We start from the raw sequence: 16,509 nt of genomic DNA on the forward strand, positions 1-16,509 counted from the left end.
TGTGTGTCTAGGGTGGGGGATATAGACGGGGGTGTTGGGGGTCTGGTGTGCATATGTGCACTGAACTGGGTAAGGACAAGGGGCGAGGCCCAGCAGGCTGATAGAAGGACTGAATCTACTACACACGTGTATTGAAAACTTTTACAAAAGGGCCCCTTTACTGGGTGGCTTCCAGCAGCAGAGGCAGAAGTTCCTAAAACCAACCTCCACAAACAGAGCATGTCACCTTGCAGCCCCTCTGGCCCAAAAGCTCAAGCCTCCCATTCCTTACCCCTCTGGGCCAGAGTCCTATAAACTGTACTCTCTAGGGGCCCCAAGTCCAGTCAGCTCGGAAGCCTGGATTTCCCATTCCACCCCACCCCCTCCACCCACGCAGCTGAGGTCACCCAGCCCAGCCTCTTTTGCAACTTTCCCAAGTCTGTGCGCAGAGGGAGAGGAGGAAAACTCGGAGGGAAGTAGCTGGCTAACAAAGTCTTTCAGGTTCCCAAAGCCGTTTAATTCTCTGGCTCAGCTGAGACCTTTGCTCCAAGAAGAGACCTCCAGACTCAGAGACAGCACCCACCTGCCCTCAGAAGCCAAGTGCTACAGCCTCAGCTGTAAGTGCCCTGGAAACTTGTCTCTATCCTTCTGTCTGTCCAGCAGCCCCCAGAGCTATTTGGGTGTTGAGGGGAGGAGTAGAGGTAGAGGGTACAAGGAGGAGGCCTAGAATCTGGCAGCTGCAGATTTACATCCAGCCCAAAGACCCCCATCCTGGGGAAATGACTGGGCGTGGTGGCAAGAAAGGACTTCCCCACCCTCCCGGGGAACTGGGGCCCTGCTGGGGGATACGCAAGGGCCGGCATGCCTGGCAGCTGCCACAGCTGGCTGAGTCAGTAGAGGGTGGTGCTGTTGCTCCAAACCTGCAGGGCCTGCAGGGAACTGGAGCCCTCCAAGAGGACTGGGTCCTGTCACACCTAGAGTCCCCTTGCCACCTGGACAGGGTTCCTTCTGGCATGGAGCTGGGTGGGTCAGAGGATCTCATCAGGGAAAGCTGAGTTCCCAGAAATAGGAAATTATCTCTTGTTCTAAATCAGAAACATGCTTCCTGGCAAAGGGCTGCACTGCTAGGTGAGCCGATGAACAGAGACAGATCTGAGTCCAGCTTGCCACCAACCAGTCCTTGACCCAGGAATCCACCGGGGTATCACAGTTTTTTTTAAACTGCAAGTGCTGTATAATTGCTAGGCATTATGTATTCATAGAAATAGTTTCATGGGGCCTACCGATCAACCCCCCACCACAAAGGTCCTTATCAATATACTCAGACCTACATTATGCTGGTGCATAATAGGGACGCACTACATGTGCTCACTGAGTGGATGGCTGGGTGGCTTGGGGGTTGGATGGAGGACGGGTGAATGGAGGGGTGCTTATGGAAGCCTCTATATGCCCTATATCAGATGGGTACACCATCTACTTGGGGAGATAGGACCAATACATTCAGACAACTTAAAGGACAGAAATGCTGAGCTTCCTGAAACCAGGGCTATGGGTGCACTTCCCAGAGGGAACAGGTCTGGACCTGCTGGGATTTGGGTGTTTACGGCTGAGTTTCATTCCTGGGAGGCAGCAAAGCCTCGGGCTCCCTAGACAGCCTCTTTTCACAGACAGCAAATTTATACCATAGCAAATGGCAAGACTGGACATCTGGCCTCTGCAAATCCCTTCCCTTCTTCCAGACTTGACTCCATAATTTTTAGGTGGATATTTGCCATTTTCCGAGGTGTGGGATGGGAGGAGTGGTACTAAAGAGCAGGACAAGAAGCTGAGGAAGAGCACATGCTGGGGGCGGAGACTGCCCCAGGTCCCTGGTCTCTTGGTCAACAGAGGACACCTCACCTAACACCTGAGGCAGGAGACTGCGCCTGGGTTCTGGCTGGGACCAGTGGAGGAGGGAGAGAAGGGCAGTGGGAAGGCGAGAATGGAGAAGGTTTAGAGTTCTTGAAGGACTCTTCCTGGACCCCAGGGCTCGGCAATCACTCAGTCTCTCTTGCTTCGCAGGGACATAGCCATGCTGTAGCTTGGGCACGTGGGCCGGGCCTGGCTCAGGCTTGGAAGTGCTGCCAGGCAAGAGGGGGAGAAGGGCTGGTCACATTAGATGGGGAGTGAGTCCTCCCTGTGTGGACCTGGGCTGGCTACAGGCAAGTCCCACACTCCACGCCTGCTCCTTGCTGTTACTTAACAGGGAGGATGACTCAGCCTGGCCTCTGGGACAGTGTCCTGCTCTGGAGCATCTGAGTCAGCCATGTGGGCAGGAAGAAGCTTAAAAGGACAACTATGGCCAACAGCCTAGCCCAATGGCAGAGTAGAGAGGACACGGAAAGGGATCTCAGCCACTGTCTGAAGCCTGTGCTCCCAGGGAGAACCCTGGTGCCTACCCTGAGCCAGTGACAGTCACTCTCTTACAATGAGTCATTCCCCGTCACTCTCCTGTTGCTGCTGCTGATCCTGGACCACAGAACCAGGCTATTTTTAACTAGCAGCCTCAGCAGATGTCAGCCCTCGGGGAAGTGGCGTGGGGGGACCTGCAGCAGTGGTACATTTCGAAGGCACATGGGGGAGGGGCAGGGTGGTGGAGTGGGAGGGGAGCTCATAAGACAAGGCAAGTTACAAGGATGAGTAGAAAAAAAGACGCAAAAAAATAAAATAAAATAAAATCCAAAGGAAAGACCTCAACTCTACGAAGAGCTGGCACGTGGCAAAGGAATCAAGCCTTTTTTGTGTGGCCCCAGGAGACATCCAACCCTAGCGGAAGCTCCATGGGACAGGGCTGGCTCTGTGTTTTCATACATGTGGCTCAAGCACCAGCGGGAGATGGGATTCAATGACCTTTAAGGTCCTTGCTGTGGTGGGCAGGTGCCACCCGGTAGCTTGAAATCAGCCTTGGTGGGCAAATTTATACCGCAGCAAATGGCAAGACTGCACATCTGGCCTCTGCAAATCCCCCTCCTTCTTCCAGTTGTTAAACATTTATCTGGATCTTTCCCAACTTGAGAAGCCTGTTATAAGAATGTGTCACATGCCACCTTCAGAAGAAGCCACAGCCATGAGATGTCTCTGTCTCCTCTTGTTTACCCATGAGGGAACACACTCCCCAAGATTAAGCAACTCAGTCTAGGTCACAGATGTGCGGGGATGGGATGAGAGCTCTGACCCCCAAACTCATGATCACTCCATGGTACCAGGCAGACTTTCTCCTGCCCCAGCCGTCAGAATGACTCATCCTTTTAGGAAGTCACTCTGAATTGACTTTGGGCTGCCATCAGTTCTTTTTAAAAGAGAGGTTACTTTACCTTATAGTTTTAACTACAGAAAAAAAACCCAAAGGGAAGACCTCATAATAATGTATTATGTGTTCAGAAATAATTTAGGCTTGTGGGACAAATTTTAAAACCAGACATACATGAAATATAAAATAAAATGATGACTCTTAGCATCTAATCTGCCTTTCTCCAGCCCTCTTATTAATCATGTGGTGTGTCTTTCCATACATTCCATGTTTACAGGATAAACATATGTGCAATGTTAAACATATAGTCACACATAAGTGTTGTTGTTTTTGTACAATTGCAATCAAACTATACAAAATGTTCAGTTTTTTCCCTACTAAAATAACCATGTGTATCTTTCCACTTTATCACTTCTTTTTAAAACTGCCTGGTATTCCAATTTGAATTTATGTGGAAAGGCTCTCTTTATGGACATTTAGATTATAATTCAGGGGCACCAAGGGCAAGGTGTATACTTCTCATTCTAGTTTTGCAGCTGGGCAGTAGACTCTTCCAGTCAAGGGCAAAGTCTTTAGCAGGGTGCTGTGGGACACACACCTGTAATCCCAGCAACTCAGGAAGCTGAAACTCAGGAGGCTGAATCAGGAGGACCAGGAGTTTGAGGCCAGCCTGGGCAACTTAGTGAGACTCCGTCTAAAGGAAGGGAAGGGGAGGGAAAAGAGGCAGGGCAAGGCGTGGTATCTGGAAATAGACGTGGATTCAAATCCTGGCTCCAGATCCAGACTCTGCGCTGTAGGCTTTATGTCTGCAGGCATGAGCTGTTTAAGTTCCATAAATGTCTGCTTCTTCAGTAAAGATGAAAAAGAGATGGTAAAACAGAGATGATAATAATAATGTCAATCTAACAGGCTGGTTTTGTAGCCAATAAAACAGCTAACAATTTCTTGAGCCCTTCATTTGTGCCACTAAAGGTATCATAATAACATATAATGTGTTCAGTGTATTATAATGATGAATTCATTCATTTTACCCTCACACAATATGCATATTGCTTATTTGCATATTCTTAAAGCTCTCAGCTGTCAGTAACCATTAGCCTGTAGTATGAGACATACTCGGGCAACGTGCATGACTCTTACAGTGTCCCCTCGGCCTCAGCACGATGAGTTTGCATCCCAGTGGTAGGTCCTATTCTGCAGTCTCAGTTCCCTTTCTGCCCTCTGTGCTTCTTTGTCATTTTGGCTCCCTCTGTCTCCTCTTGTTCTCCTGGGGCTTTGTGGAGGTCACCAAACCTGAGCTCAGTGCTCTGGATTCCTGTGCACACAGATTCCATGGGCTTGAACTCAGAGGATCTGATGGCAACAGAGTGTTAAAAACTCCTCCTCTGGCCTTTGACCGGAACATGAACTCATCTGTTTACTACCTTGGGGCCTTGGATGAGTGACAAGGCCTCACTTCTTGGAGTGAGGACCTCCTGCATCTGTGGAGCTCCTCAGAGAGCCCTCTCTGCAAGTGCTCAGCCACTGCCACTTCTTTCACCCCTTCTTCCTTCCTCCCTTTTGTTCTGACTCCCTTTCCTAAGGCATCACATTGGTGTTCCAAGCTGAGTTGGCATGCTGTCCCCTTCCAAAGTGGCCATGGATGCTTAGAGATCCGCGCCTTTTAGGAGCTTCTGAGTCACTGTCTCCCTTGGCTGGTTTCCCTTGTGGGCAGTGACACCATTGCAAAATGCCAGCCAGGGTTCATTCCCTTCCCCTACAGGTCAGAAGGATCGGAAATATTTACTGAATGAATGAATGAATAAGTGTGGCCTACGCACGGCCCATCTTGCTTCCTCTCCAGGCTTCCTCCCTCTCCCTGAAGCAACTCAGCGCTGTCTCCATTCAACCTTTCCAGGGTTTGGCCTACTTCGTCATCCCCTCCCCAGGAAACAGCGCCTCCAACCACATGCCTCATTTCTTCAGGGCCTGGTTCGATTGAGTTTCCACCATACTTTCCCTGTGTCTCTCAGGGACTGTTCACTTTCTCCTGTGTCCCTTGGCCCTGTGCCTTCTAACCTAGCGTCTCCCTGCAGAGGTGTCCTGCGTGCTTCATCTTGTGCTGCTCCCAGGGTCTAGCACGGGACTTTGTTAAATGTTCTCATCACAAGAAAACGGCAGAGCCTGTGTTCGTTAGTTGGAGTTAGCCATTTCATAATGCGTTCATGTTGCTTTTCAAAACAATAAGTTGAGAGGTGGGGGCATAGCTCAGGAGTAGAGCACTCGCCTAGCATTTGCAAGACCCCAGCTCCAATCCTCAGCAGTTCAACAGAAAGGAAAAAAAAAAAAAGGATGTTTTACTAATTCAACTTTAATATCAGTTCATACTATTTAGAGTGATGTTATATGTACAACTTAGCATCCTCTGTTTTCTTTTTAGAACCTAGGACATAGGCATTTACCATAAGATGCTCAAAACTCCATTTTAATGACAGCTTATTAGTTCATGGTGTGCTGTGATTTAACTACTTCTTTATCGTTAAATGTGTAGAACACCATGGAGAACATTCTTGAACTAGGGTCTCTGCTCACGTTTCTGGTTATTTCCTTGGAACAGATTCCTAGAAGTGGAGGTCTGGGACGTTTTTAAGGCTTTCAATGCTTGTTGCCAAGTAGCTTTCCAGTAACATCTACCAACCTCACCCCCCACCAGCTGCAGTAGAGAAGAGTCTTTTGATTCTGCAATTGTAGCCTCACCTCGGGCTTGGGAAGGGATGGTCTTCCATTCAAAGCCTCTGAGCAGTGCTGACAATGGATCCCTTGTCCTGCCCACCCCATCTCCTCTTCCCACAGTGCCCTCCATCGCTGGCTCCAGGCTTGACTGTCTGTGAGGCCTCTGTTCACCCCTGTCCTGCCTTCTTGGCACTCTAAGCTGCCTCTCGGAGCAGGGTTGCCTTCCTCCTTCCAGGGTGAGTGATTTGTCTCTCCTGAGGGTTCACAGCCCCTCCAACCTTGTGGGGAGGCCTCTAAGGAAATGAGGAAAGAAGTGTAAGGGTTCCTAACTCATATGCCTCTTTCAGAGAACAGCCCTGCCTCCGTCCTGGGCCCAGTGCAGAGATCTGCACATTGAAAAGGGGAGAGCAAAGCAGAGACCAGCCTCTGTGTCAGTGGTCTCAGGAGACACTGGCCAGCATGTAGATGACCTCTGACCTCTTTCCTACAGGTTCTGAAGCCACTTCATGAATCCCCGGAAGAAGGTGGACTTGAAGCTCATCATTGTCGGAGCACTTGGGTAAGCCAAGCTGAGCTCGGGGTCTGGGATTCTGGAAGCAGCCTTGCCAGGGCAGTGGGGCCTCTGTGATGTGCTCCCACCCACGCCCAGGGTCCCTGGAGGTGGGTGACAGAGAAGTGCACCCACCTCAAGGAAGGAAGCTGAGTTAGGAGAAAAAGCTGGCGGGTTTGGTCCCAGCACTATAGTAACCAGCTTCGAGGATCTGGCAAGACATTCAGCAATTGCCCTCCCACCACCTGCCACACCCAGAAAGGACCTGGCTGTTGCTATGGGGATTTTCAGCTCTCTCCAGATCTCTCTGCTTCCTTTGTTTGGTTTCTACTTCTAGAAACCATTCCCCAGTCTCTTGCTCCTCCAAGTGCGGTCCCTGAACCACAGATGATAGAAATCTAGAATCTCAGGGAGAGATAGCAACATCAGGGGATGGTACATCTCTGAGAATGGCATTGGGCAGGTGTGTGTGTGTTTGTAGGTGTGCGCTCACATGTGTTGGGCTTTTCCTCAGAGTGGGAAAGACCTCCCTCCTTCACCAATATGTCCACAAGACATTTTATGAGGAATACCAGACCACACTGGGGGCCAGCATCCTCTCCAAGATCATCATGCTGGATGACACAACTTTGAAGCTGCAGGTGAGCAATCAATTCTCTCTTTCCCTCTTCAATGTGTATACACCTGAAAATCGCCAACACTCCCTGCACAGCCAGGTGTAGCCAAGTGAGCTCAGAGTTAGAGTGGCCTGGAGCAGAGACAGCTAACTTCAACCCATGGGACAGATCTGGTCTCTTCACGGGCACACAGCCACATACATTTGTTTACTTACTGTCTTTTCTACCTCAATGACAGTGAGTAATTGCAACAGAGAGAGTGTGGCCTGCAGAGCCTAAAATACTTACTGTCTGGCTCTTTGTAGACAAAGAAAAAAAAAAAGATGCTGGTGCCTAATCTAGAAGGAAGAGGACTAATTCAATTCTTAGGAGACCTTATGCCTTTTTTCTAAATTTCCCTGGAAAAATTTGTGGTGGCCTTGGGCCAGTCGCTCCTAAAGTCCATGTTTCTAAGTCCAATGCCTGCCCTGATGACCCACAGGCAAAATGAGAGGTCAGATGTGAAAATTCTCCCAGGAGTTAAATGTTTTTGCAAAGGTGTTGTAGTGTGCGAGGGCGAGAAGCTCAGGTCACCTGTGTGTGAAAGGCCCCTACACACCTGAACGTAAACTGGGGCTTTCCTCTCTGCCCAGAAAAGGAAGGTTTGGCATGAGGTAACCTGACTGTACCTCCCTCCAGCCACTCACCACAGCCCCACGGGGCGCTGCTCTTCCCCTCCAGATCTGGGACACAGGCGGTCAGGAGCGGTTCCGCTCCATGGTGTCCACCTTCTACAAAGGCTCTGATGGCTGTATCCTGGCTTTTGATGTCACCGACCTGGAGTCCTTTGAAGCCCTGGATATCTGGCGGGGTGACGTTCTGGCCAAGATTATCCCTATGGAGCAGTCCTACCCCATGGTGGTGCTGGGGAACAAAATTGACCTGGAAGACAGGAAGGTATTGTTCATCCATTCATTCAACAAATTTTATATCAGCACCCAACGTGTCCCACACATGCAGAGCTGAATCAGGCGCAGTCCCTACTTCAAGAATTCCATAGTTTAGTAGTGAATACAGCCCCTTTAAAAAACAGTTATTGATGGTGAATGCAATTATAGAGATACACCTTGGAGAAATGGAGAGGCCAAAGAAGGGGCATCTGTCCAAGTCCAGAATAGAGGACAGGCTTCTTAGAAGATGTGGGTTCCAGGATGAAGACACAGCATGGTGTGAATTGAGAACTGCAGGTGATCCTGTCTAGACACAGGGAATCAAGGGCTGAAGACCTCAGATGTAATGGGAGTCTCAGTGGAAATAGAATTAACCTGTAGAACAGCATTTCTGCCATGGTCAAGTAGGGGGTCTGCAGTTACAAATTCTTGGATCTGAAAGTTTTCGGGAAAAGAAACCACTTTTTAATCATCATAGGAACATTCAGCATCATGATTAACCACTTGACAGCTGGACTGCTTCATGATCACAGTGGCCCTGAGAGTAGGTATTGACCATCATGGGGCCATTGAGTGGAGAGCTCTTTTAATCCTAGCCTGCTCATGAAAAAAGAATAAAAGTAGCCTTAATTTGTTAAAGATGCTCTGCACCAATCCAAGTCCCAGTGACACCCAAAAGACCTGTTTGAGCTGGGCTCAGTGGTGCACACTTGTAATCCTAGCAACTCGGGAGGCTGAGACAGGAGGATCGTGAGTTCAAAGCCAGCCTCAGCAACTTAGCGAGTCCCTAAGCAACTTAGAAAGACTCTGTCTCTAAATAAAATATAAAAAGGGCTGGGGATGTGGCTCAGTGGTTAAGTGCCCCTGAATTCCATCCCCAATACCCCCACCCTCCCCCCTCCAAAAAAAAAGCTGTTGGAAATAAGTTTTCTTGGTGTTTCAAATAGAGAAAGGTAGTGAGGAAGTGAATCATCGTGTTGGAACCGTTTTCACAATGGCTCAGAGAGAAAAGTGATAGGAGGTCAGAGGCATCACTTGGCACGATGAAGTATGTTGATGGATGGAAGGAGGCAGGAGAAGGTGCTTCTTCCAACGGAGCCGCCACACGTACGGGGGAATCTCTGGTGCCAGAGGCAGGCATGGTGGGTTTGGACGTGGAGAACAGCCCCAGGCAGCTGGGGAGGGCAAGCAGGCTGTGGAAGACATAAGAATGAAAGCTCTAAAGGGAAGTCCATATTGGGAACACTAGCGAGAAGGCGTCAGCTCTGTGTCACTTCACGTTGGAAACCCAGTGTCAGTTCTCTCATCACAAATATCCAGTCTCTGACTAACAAAGCCCTAAGTTCATGCAGAGGCAAGATGCTCCCTTTCTTTGTCCCCACTGGGACAGCTGCAGGGGAGGGTCTCATTGCCAACCTTATGCCTCAACACCCCACCCCCTTAGCTGAGATCACAGGTGTCGGACCCTGTGTGGTCGGGAGAGCAGGGCAGGTCTTATCTGATGGGTACTGTCACCAGAGGGTTCTGTGTTCTCTTTGGGCCTCGTGATGGTGGCAAGCTTTCTTCTGTGGGTCACTCCTTTGGGTCCTTGAGAAGCCTTCTCCAGGAATACTTCACTGTCCCTTCTCAACTCCTGACTTTCAGCCATCTCCCAAGCCACTGGAGTCACCTCCTCCCTCAAACAGTCCTCTTGGTAGCTCCAACCGGGCTGTCCCTTTGTAGAGCCACACCTCAAGGCACAGCGTGACTCCGGCTCCATTGCGGGGACTTTGTTTTCCCTCCACCCCAGTCATCTTCTATCTCAGATCCAGTCCACTGTGTCCACCAAACTCCAGGGTCTGTGTTGGTGACGGTCCACAAAGCCATCTTTTGACTCCAGGTGGAGCCTTATCTGTTCTCCCTTTTGTGGGAGGCAGGGGTAGTTGCACACACAACACAACTTTCTCCAAAAGAAACCTTTCTAATCCTCCTCTTCAATGTCCATTCCATGAGCGTTCGTGTCAACAAAGAGACCCTTGGTTATGAGCTTTTGGAAATGTGTGTGTTCCCCGGGGTGGTCTGCCTCCCAACTCACTTCATGTCTGATGTCTATCAAGCGGTCATGCCACCCCACAAACATCCATTTTAACATTTTGTTTCATATGTTTGTGAGTCTTAAGGTTCAATGTCCAGGGAGTTCAAGGCTGAGAATCTGACTTTTTCTCAGTGAAGTAAGAGGTGCCACCTTTTGATGAGAGGAAGGAAACCAAGTAAGAGCCTTAGGAAATCATAGAGCTTGAACAGTTGTCCCTAAAAGAAATGAGAGGAGGAGCCCATCAAGGACAAGGACAAGAACAGATGTGAGTGCTCGCCAAGCAGGAGACCGTGAACTTGAAGTGGAATCACTGGTGTGTTCTTTCTCAACAGCCCTGCCTGGGGTAAATGCCAGGAAGAAGGGACCTGAGACTGAGGCTTCTCCAAGCAAGAGCAGTCAAAGGGTAGAGGTGACAGGGCTCTGAGGAGCCACGAGGGAAAGGAGAGGGACAAGGGGAGGGTTGAGGGCTGGGGGCCAGAGGCTGGAGACCAGGACAGCGGAGAGGGCACACAGGAGTTGAAAGGAGACTATGGTCATGGAAGAATGAGAGGCCAAAAAGCTTTGATATTTACAGAGGCCTAGGGTCTGGTTCTGGGAAGAAGAGGCTGAAGTGGAGAGATTGCTGGGGAGAAGGAATCCAAGGTAACCATGCACTCGGGGTAGAACAAGCTGCAGCAGATCTCACGAGTTCAGTGAACGAGGGGTACCTGGCAGGAGAGGAAGCCAGGTGCAGATCACAGGGGAGAGGGTTGAGCTTGCAGAAAGAGGAAGAAGAAAGGATTGAAAGAAGCCACGAGGCACCAGGCAAGCCAGTCCCCTCTTCAGCATCCATGGTCAAGAGCGCTATGGGTCTAGCATCATTGGAGACAGCAAGAAGGGGAGCAGCAGCCCCCCAAAAACCCAGGCCAGCCAAGACAGGGAGGCAAAGTGAGGGTGCTGGAGTCCAGAGTCCACCAGCTGGGCCAGGGGAAGGGTCTGGACGGAGGTGTGTAGCAGACACTGGAGGAGAGGAAGTGCTCATTGATAATGAAGTGACAATAGGGAAGTGGAGAGGAAGAAGTGGGTGGGGGAGAGCAGAGGGACTTTAACCCAGAGACCTAGGAGGGGAGGCTGGGAGCCCTGCCAGGGGCCTGCCAGTCCCTGGCCGGGTGTGAGGAAGTAGAGAGGACCAGCTGAAAGGGAGATACCTGGGAGGCACATGGTGGCTTAGAGCTTGGCTAGCCACACTCCATGCCCATCCCCGGCCCCTACCAGCTTCTTCCTCTGTGGAGTAGAGGCCAGAACATGAATTCCCTGAGGCTATTTGAGAATTAAAGAAAGTTCTGTGATTATTATCCTCCTTATTATCTCTAAGGGGCAAGTTGGAAAACACAGTATCTTTTCCTACTTAATAAAAAGAAAATAACATTTAAAAATACGTTGCTAGCTTTGAGAAGATGAGAAAGTTCTAGAGCTAAGTGGTGGGAACAGTTGCCTGGCAACAGAAATGCCCTCGAATTATATGCTTAAAAATGGCTAAAATGTTAAATTACATATTATGTATATTTAACCACAATAAAAACATGTGTATATATATGTTTTGCTTTACATGTAGCCAGAATGATCCTAAAGAAATTACTGACTTAACTTTTTAAAATTCCAACTACTTCTACAAAAAGCAATATTAAAAATATTTATATATATATTAATTTATTAGAATAGCTCTGCAAATATATATATACGCTGCAAGGAATTTATTAACAGGGATGTGAGTCCTTTGCTCTGCACTCAGGGAGGGAATCTCTGACTTACCATCAATCCACATAATCAAGATCATGTTTTCTAAAAATAGTCTTTTTTACTCTTAGTAGTAGTTTGATGGTTTACTAATTAATTTTAGACCTGCTAATTTTAGCATTTATGCTCTCCATCATTTTTAAGTGCATAAGAGTTGGAAAAGCATCATTAATACATGATGCAGACTGGACTAATTTTTTCCAACATTTGTCCTCCAATGAATGAGCAAAAACCCAACAGAGAAAGAAAATTGTTAAGCATCTGTTGTCCACCACAATGAAAATTAATGGAAGTGGCTCTTCTAAAATTCTCCTGTGTCTCATGTCCCCAAGTACCATACTTGGAATTTATTTTCAAAGTTATAAATAATGTTATAAATAATATATACTTCATAAATAAAAGATAAGACAATCTTTAAAAATATGAAACTGAGGCTGAAATTGGCAGAGAAAACCGAAAAGCCCTGTCTGTGTGGCTTCCTTCCCAGGCCAGCTCTCTGAGGGCGGGGAGTCCTGGAGAGAGATTAAAAAAAATTACTTTGCAACATAATCTCCAGTGGTACATTGAAGTTTGTATTCAATCACTCCTCAAAAACAGAGAAAGAGCAGGGGAAAATGAGATTACATGTCTGTCCTGGCTGGGCTACCACTGCCAGCATGCCTTCCCTGATGTGTCACTGGGAGACCTTGGGCACCCATCTTGAGCTTTTGCTTTTAATGCCATGAAAGATAAAGAATCCCACTGCCTCCTGGAGAAACAGTCACCTTACTTTCATTTCATTTCAACTTCACAATAGCTCCTGATTTCCCACCCTGTGCCCAGTTAAATGCTCAACTCCTGGGGGGAGGGGGGCTGGGCAGGGGGCAGGACTGAAAGAAGGAAGGAACTGTAAGAAGTTGAAGTCCAGACTTTGCCTTCAAATGCTTTATAAGTTACAAAGTCCTTTGAGCGCCTAAAATGTAATCAAAGTTCAGTGTATTGATTTTTTTCTCTTTTGTGGTGGGAGTTGGGATATATTGGGGATTGAACTCAGAGGCATTCGACCACTGAGCCACATCCCCAGCCCTATTTTGTATTTTATTTAGAGACAGGGTCTCACTGAGTTGCTTACTGCCTCACTTTTGCTGAGGCTGGCTTTGAACTCACAATCCTCCTGTCTCAGCCTCCCGAGTTGCTAAGATTACAGGCGTGCACCATGGTACCCAGCTAGTGTGCTGATTTCTAATGACCATTTATTCTCATGCATGTCACTGATGAGGATGATTCTAACCCGCAGCTCAGTCAGCCTTGATTCTTCCTCCAGATAGTTGAGGGTTTTCCCTGAGCTGTGAGGGATCTTGGTCACCACTTGGTTTCTTGATCCTTGAGCATCTATGCCCCAGAGGACAGAACATTCCTCCTCCCAAAGGCTCGGAGATCAGAGGCCATGACTACGGCCTGGAGATTCCCCCTGCTCTGCTCAAGTTAACAGTACGTGGGGGACTGACAGGCAGCACCCAAAGAACAGACTGCTTCACCGGTCTCAGTTGTCACCCTTCAGTCTCGGGTCACAAGCCTCACAGTGCCAAGGCCATGCGGGGGACAACGGAAGCATTGTAAAAGAAAAACATGAGCCACTAGACCTACTGCCACTCCTGGGTCTAGGGGAGCAAGGACCAAGAGACAGTGGACATCATGGCGTTCCCAGAATCTACAGGACTGAAGGAGGCAATTGGATCTCTTCCTGCCTGCACTGCGTTCAAGAGAACGGTCCTTTCTCCCCAAGAAAGAGATCTTGGATCCCTTAAATGAATTGAAGTAACAGTTATATATCACTAGGCACAGTGAGCACTCCAAAATGTATTCATCTCCCCGCCCCCAAATAACCAATGAATCACCAAACTCAGTGGTACCGGTTGTCTTTGGAAGTAATCCAAAGTGCCGCCAGAACATTTTCCCCTCCAACACCCCCAGACTCTAATCAGCCATTGCATTTGGGAGATGTTTTTCCTATGTCCCAGGCCAAGCACTAAAAGGGTCCTGACCCTGAGCTCAAGGAATCCACAGTCCAGTGGGAGCAACAGAAAAGGAGAAGCAGGATTCATAGGCAGTGTCCTGCAGAAGCCAGCTCAGGTGCCAGGAGAATGCTTTGCTGGGATTGCATCCAAGCTGTGCCTTCTCAGCTGTGTGATGTGGGGCATGTCTCTGGGCCTCTCTGAGCCTCATTGTACTTGTCTATAAAGTAGAGTAATAATAACCATTCCATAGTGAGAGTGAGTGCATCAGCTGAGTTAAAATATGATAAAGTACTTAACACGGTGCCTGGCCCAGAGCTTTTTAAGTGTTCCCAAACTCTACCCTGGAGAAAAAGGGCCAGGAGGGAGCCGAGTTCCTGCCCAGCAACAGGTCTCCTGAGTAGCGGTCTGTTCAGCTGCAGGGGGGTTGGGGAGAGGAAGTCCTCCCTCCCTGCCCTTCCTGGCTTGTGTCTGTTATGGCCATCTCCCCTCGTAGGACTAAACAAGGAGTCAATGACAGGAAGAAGCTCCTGGTTTAGATGTTAGGAAGCAGCATATGAATGGACTCCAATTCTGCCAGGCCTGTGTTCAAATCCTGCTCAGATACATAGATTCTGAGCAAAGCTTTTCATTCCTAAGGTCTATTTTCTCATCTGTAAAATGGAACTAATAAGAACTATCTCAACTAGATCTCTGTTGAGATGTGTAGGTATAGGCATGTGGAAGGTTCTTGACAAATAAGAGTGATGGTGGTAATATGGTATGACAAGGCTGGGGACGTAACCATGGTGGGAATAGGCGTCATGTGATGGAGATGGGGAAATGACTCTCTCAGTCCGTTTTCTGTTGCTATAGCAGAATGCGCGAGACTAAGTAATTTATGAAGAAGAGAGGTTTATATTAGCTCATGGCAGTGGCAGTGGCAATGATACAGGAATGGTGACCATTTTTCTTCCTTGCCTAGGTGCCCCAGGAGGTAGTCCAAGGCTGGTGTAAAGAGAAGGACATTCCCTACTTTGAAGTCAGTGCCAAAAATGACATCAATGTGGTGCAAGCCTTCGAGGTGCTGGCTAGCCGGGCTCTGTCGCGGGTGAGTGAGGGGCATGATGGTGGCACTGGCTAGGACTGCCCCTAGGCTCAGCAATCCCAGGGGCTTCCAGGAGAAAAGAGTATATTGGTCCAGGTGAGGATGTGTGTGTGACAGCGTGCTCATCATCTTGGTGAATTATCCACTAAGTGGCCTCAACAGTTCAGGGACCACAAATTTTAGAGGCATAAAATGCAACAGAATATGCCATCAGCGGCCCCAGAGTCTGGTTGTCAAGATTCTTTGCAGTGAATATGAAAATTCCAGTCCTGTGCCTTACCCCTGAAGATTCTAATTTTAGAAAGCGTTTGAGAAGTGTTTATCCAGACCAATCCTCATGGGGGGGACAGGAGCTCCATGGAGACAGGCATTTATCCAAGCAGAATACCCAGCCTGCAGAGCTGCTGACATCCTCCAATCCAAAGATGACCAGACCCAGACCCCGCGGTGCGATGGCTGCACAAGCATGCATTGAGTGTGGGATACATGCTAGGCACCACAGAAGCAATTGCAGTTCAGCCCTGGCTCAGTGGGAAGGGCACACCACAACCCCCGCGTGAGACAGGGAGCCAGAGAGAGGAGGGGAGATCTTGAAAGGCTGCCTAGAAGCGGGAGCAGGATTTTAATGCTGCTTTGATGTGGGGGCTTATCTTTTTTGGATGAGCCTGACACCTTTAATCAGTTGGACCTCTTAAAAGAAGGGAGAGGATAATCCCAGCAATGAGAGGAATGGAGGAAATGAGCAAATGCGGGTGGGGGATTGGAGGCTTTCCATGAGTGGAAGCATCTGCCATCATCCTGTCGTTGTGGGTGACCCCACGGGCTTGCCTGGCCCGGAGCTACCTACTGTCCAGGAGTGAAGCGCTCTGGCCGCTGGGGGCTGTGCACCGTGGAGAGGGGCCGCAGCGACTTCTAGCGGCTGCCCAGGGAGAAGGCGCGAGCTTGCCACCCTCACAGCGCTGCGCGGATCTGGGGTTTTGCCCACCCCCCCCCCACCCCCACTCCCCCAGGGCTTGGCTTGTGCTCCCATTCCCAACCTTGCTCTCTCTGGTTAGAGGGAAGCAGCGGGTGTCCACCTCGTCGTGCACGGTCAAAACGTGTGACTTTAGTACACAGTCGGGACAGCTGGCTCCTACCATGCAGGTGTACCTGTCCCCACCATTCCCAGGAACACTAACTCTTCCCTTCTACCATGACCTGGGATAAATACGCCACAATCGCTCCAGTTATTACCAAACGCTAAGTCACAAGGAAGCTTCCATCAGCACACGGCCAGGGTCCCTGTGTGGTTAGCATCTGTCCTTTTAGAGGAGAGAGTGTCCTTTATTCTTGAAATGATGTCTTTCCTATTGAATTAGGGTTCAATTATGTCCTTCCTACTGTGCCACGGGTTATGACGTGGTGCCATTAGTAGATGGGAGCTTGTCTGCTTGTTCCTTTTAACATCCTTCCTTGGCAAAAGAATAAGTCAGCAATTCCATGTTAGTCCCCCACAATTATGC

General features: G+C 49.0%; 1 protein-coding gene across 3 annotated transcripts in view; it reads left to right on the top strand.

Annotated features, from left to right (window-relative positions):
* Positions 1–394: 394 nt before the first annotated feature.
* Rab7b (RAB7B, member RAS oncogene family) overlaps positions 395–16,509 on the top strand; it is a 21,195-nt gene continuing 5,080 nt past the window's right edge. Inside the window, exons 1-6 of one of the 3 annotated variants that reach the window (XM_015483754.2) lie at positions 396–596; positions 6,101–6,216; positions 6,471–6,539; positions 7,045–7,171; positions 7,868–8,083; positions 14,885–15,010. In XM_015483754.2, coding sequence (XP_015339240.1) covers positions 6,487–6,539; positions 7,045–7,171; positions 7,868–8,083; positions 14,885–15,010 — 522 coding nt within the window. In that variant the 5' untranslated portion in view covers positions 396–596; positions 6,101–6,216; positions 6,471–6,486. Of the gene's footprint in view, positions 597–6,100; positions 6,217–6,470; positions 6,540–7,044; positions 7,172–7,867; positions 8,084–14,884; positions 15,011–16,509 lie in introns of all 3 variants that reach the window. The other 2 variants (XM_015483753.2, XM_048809534.1) reach the window with 2 other exon arrangements.

The sequence above is a fragment of the Marmota marmota genome, unplaced genomic scaffold (genome assembly GCF_001458135.2).
Source record: "Marmota marmota marmota unplaced genomic scaffold, marMar, whole genome shotgun sequence".
NCBI classification, from domain to species: Eukaryota; Metazoa; Chordata; class Mammalia; order Rodentia; family Sciuridae; genus Marmota; species Marmota marmota.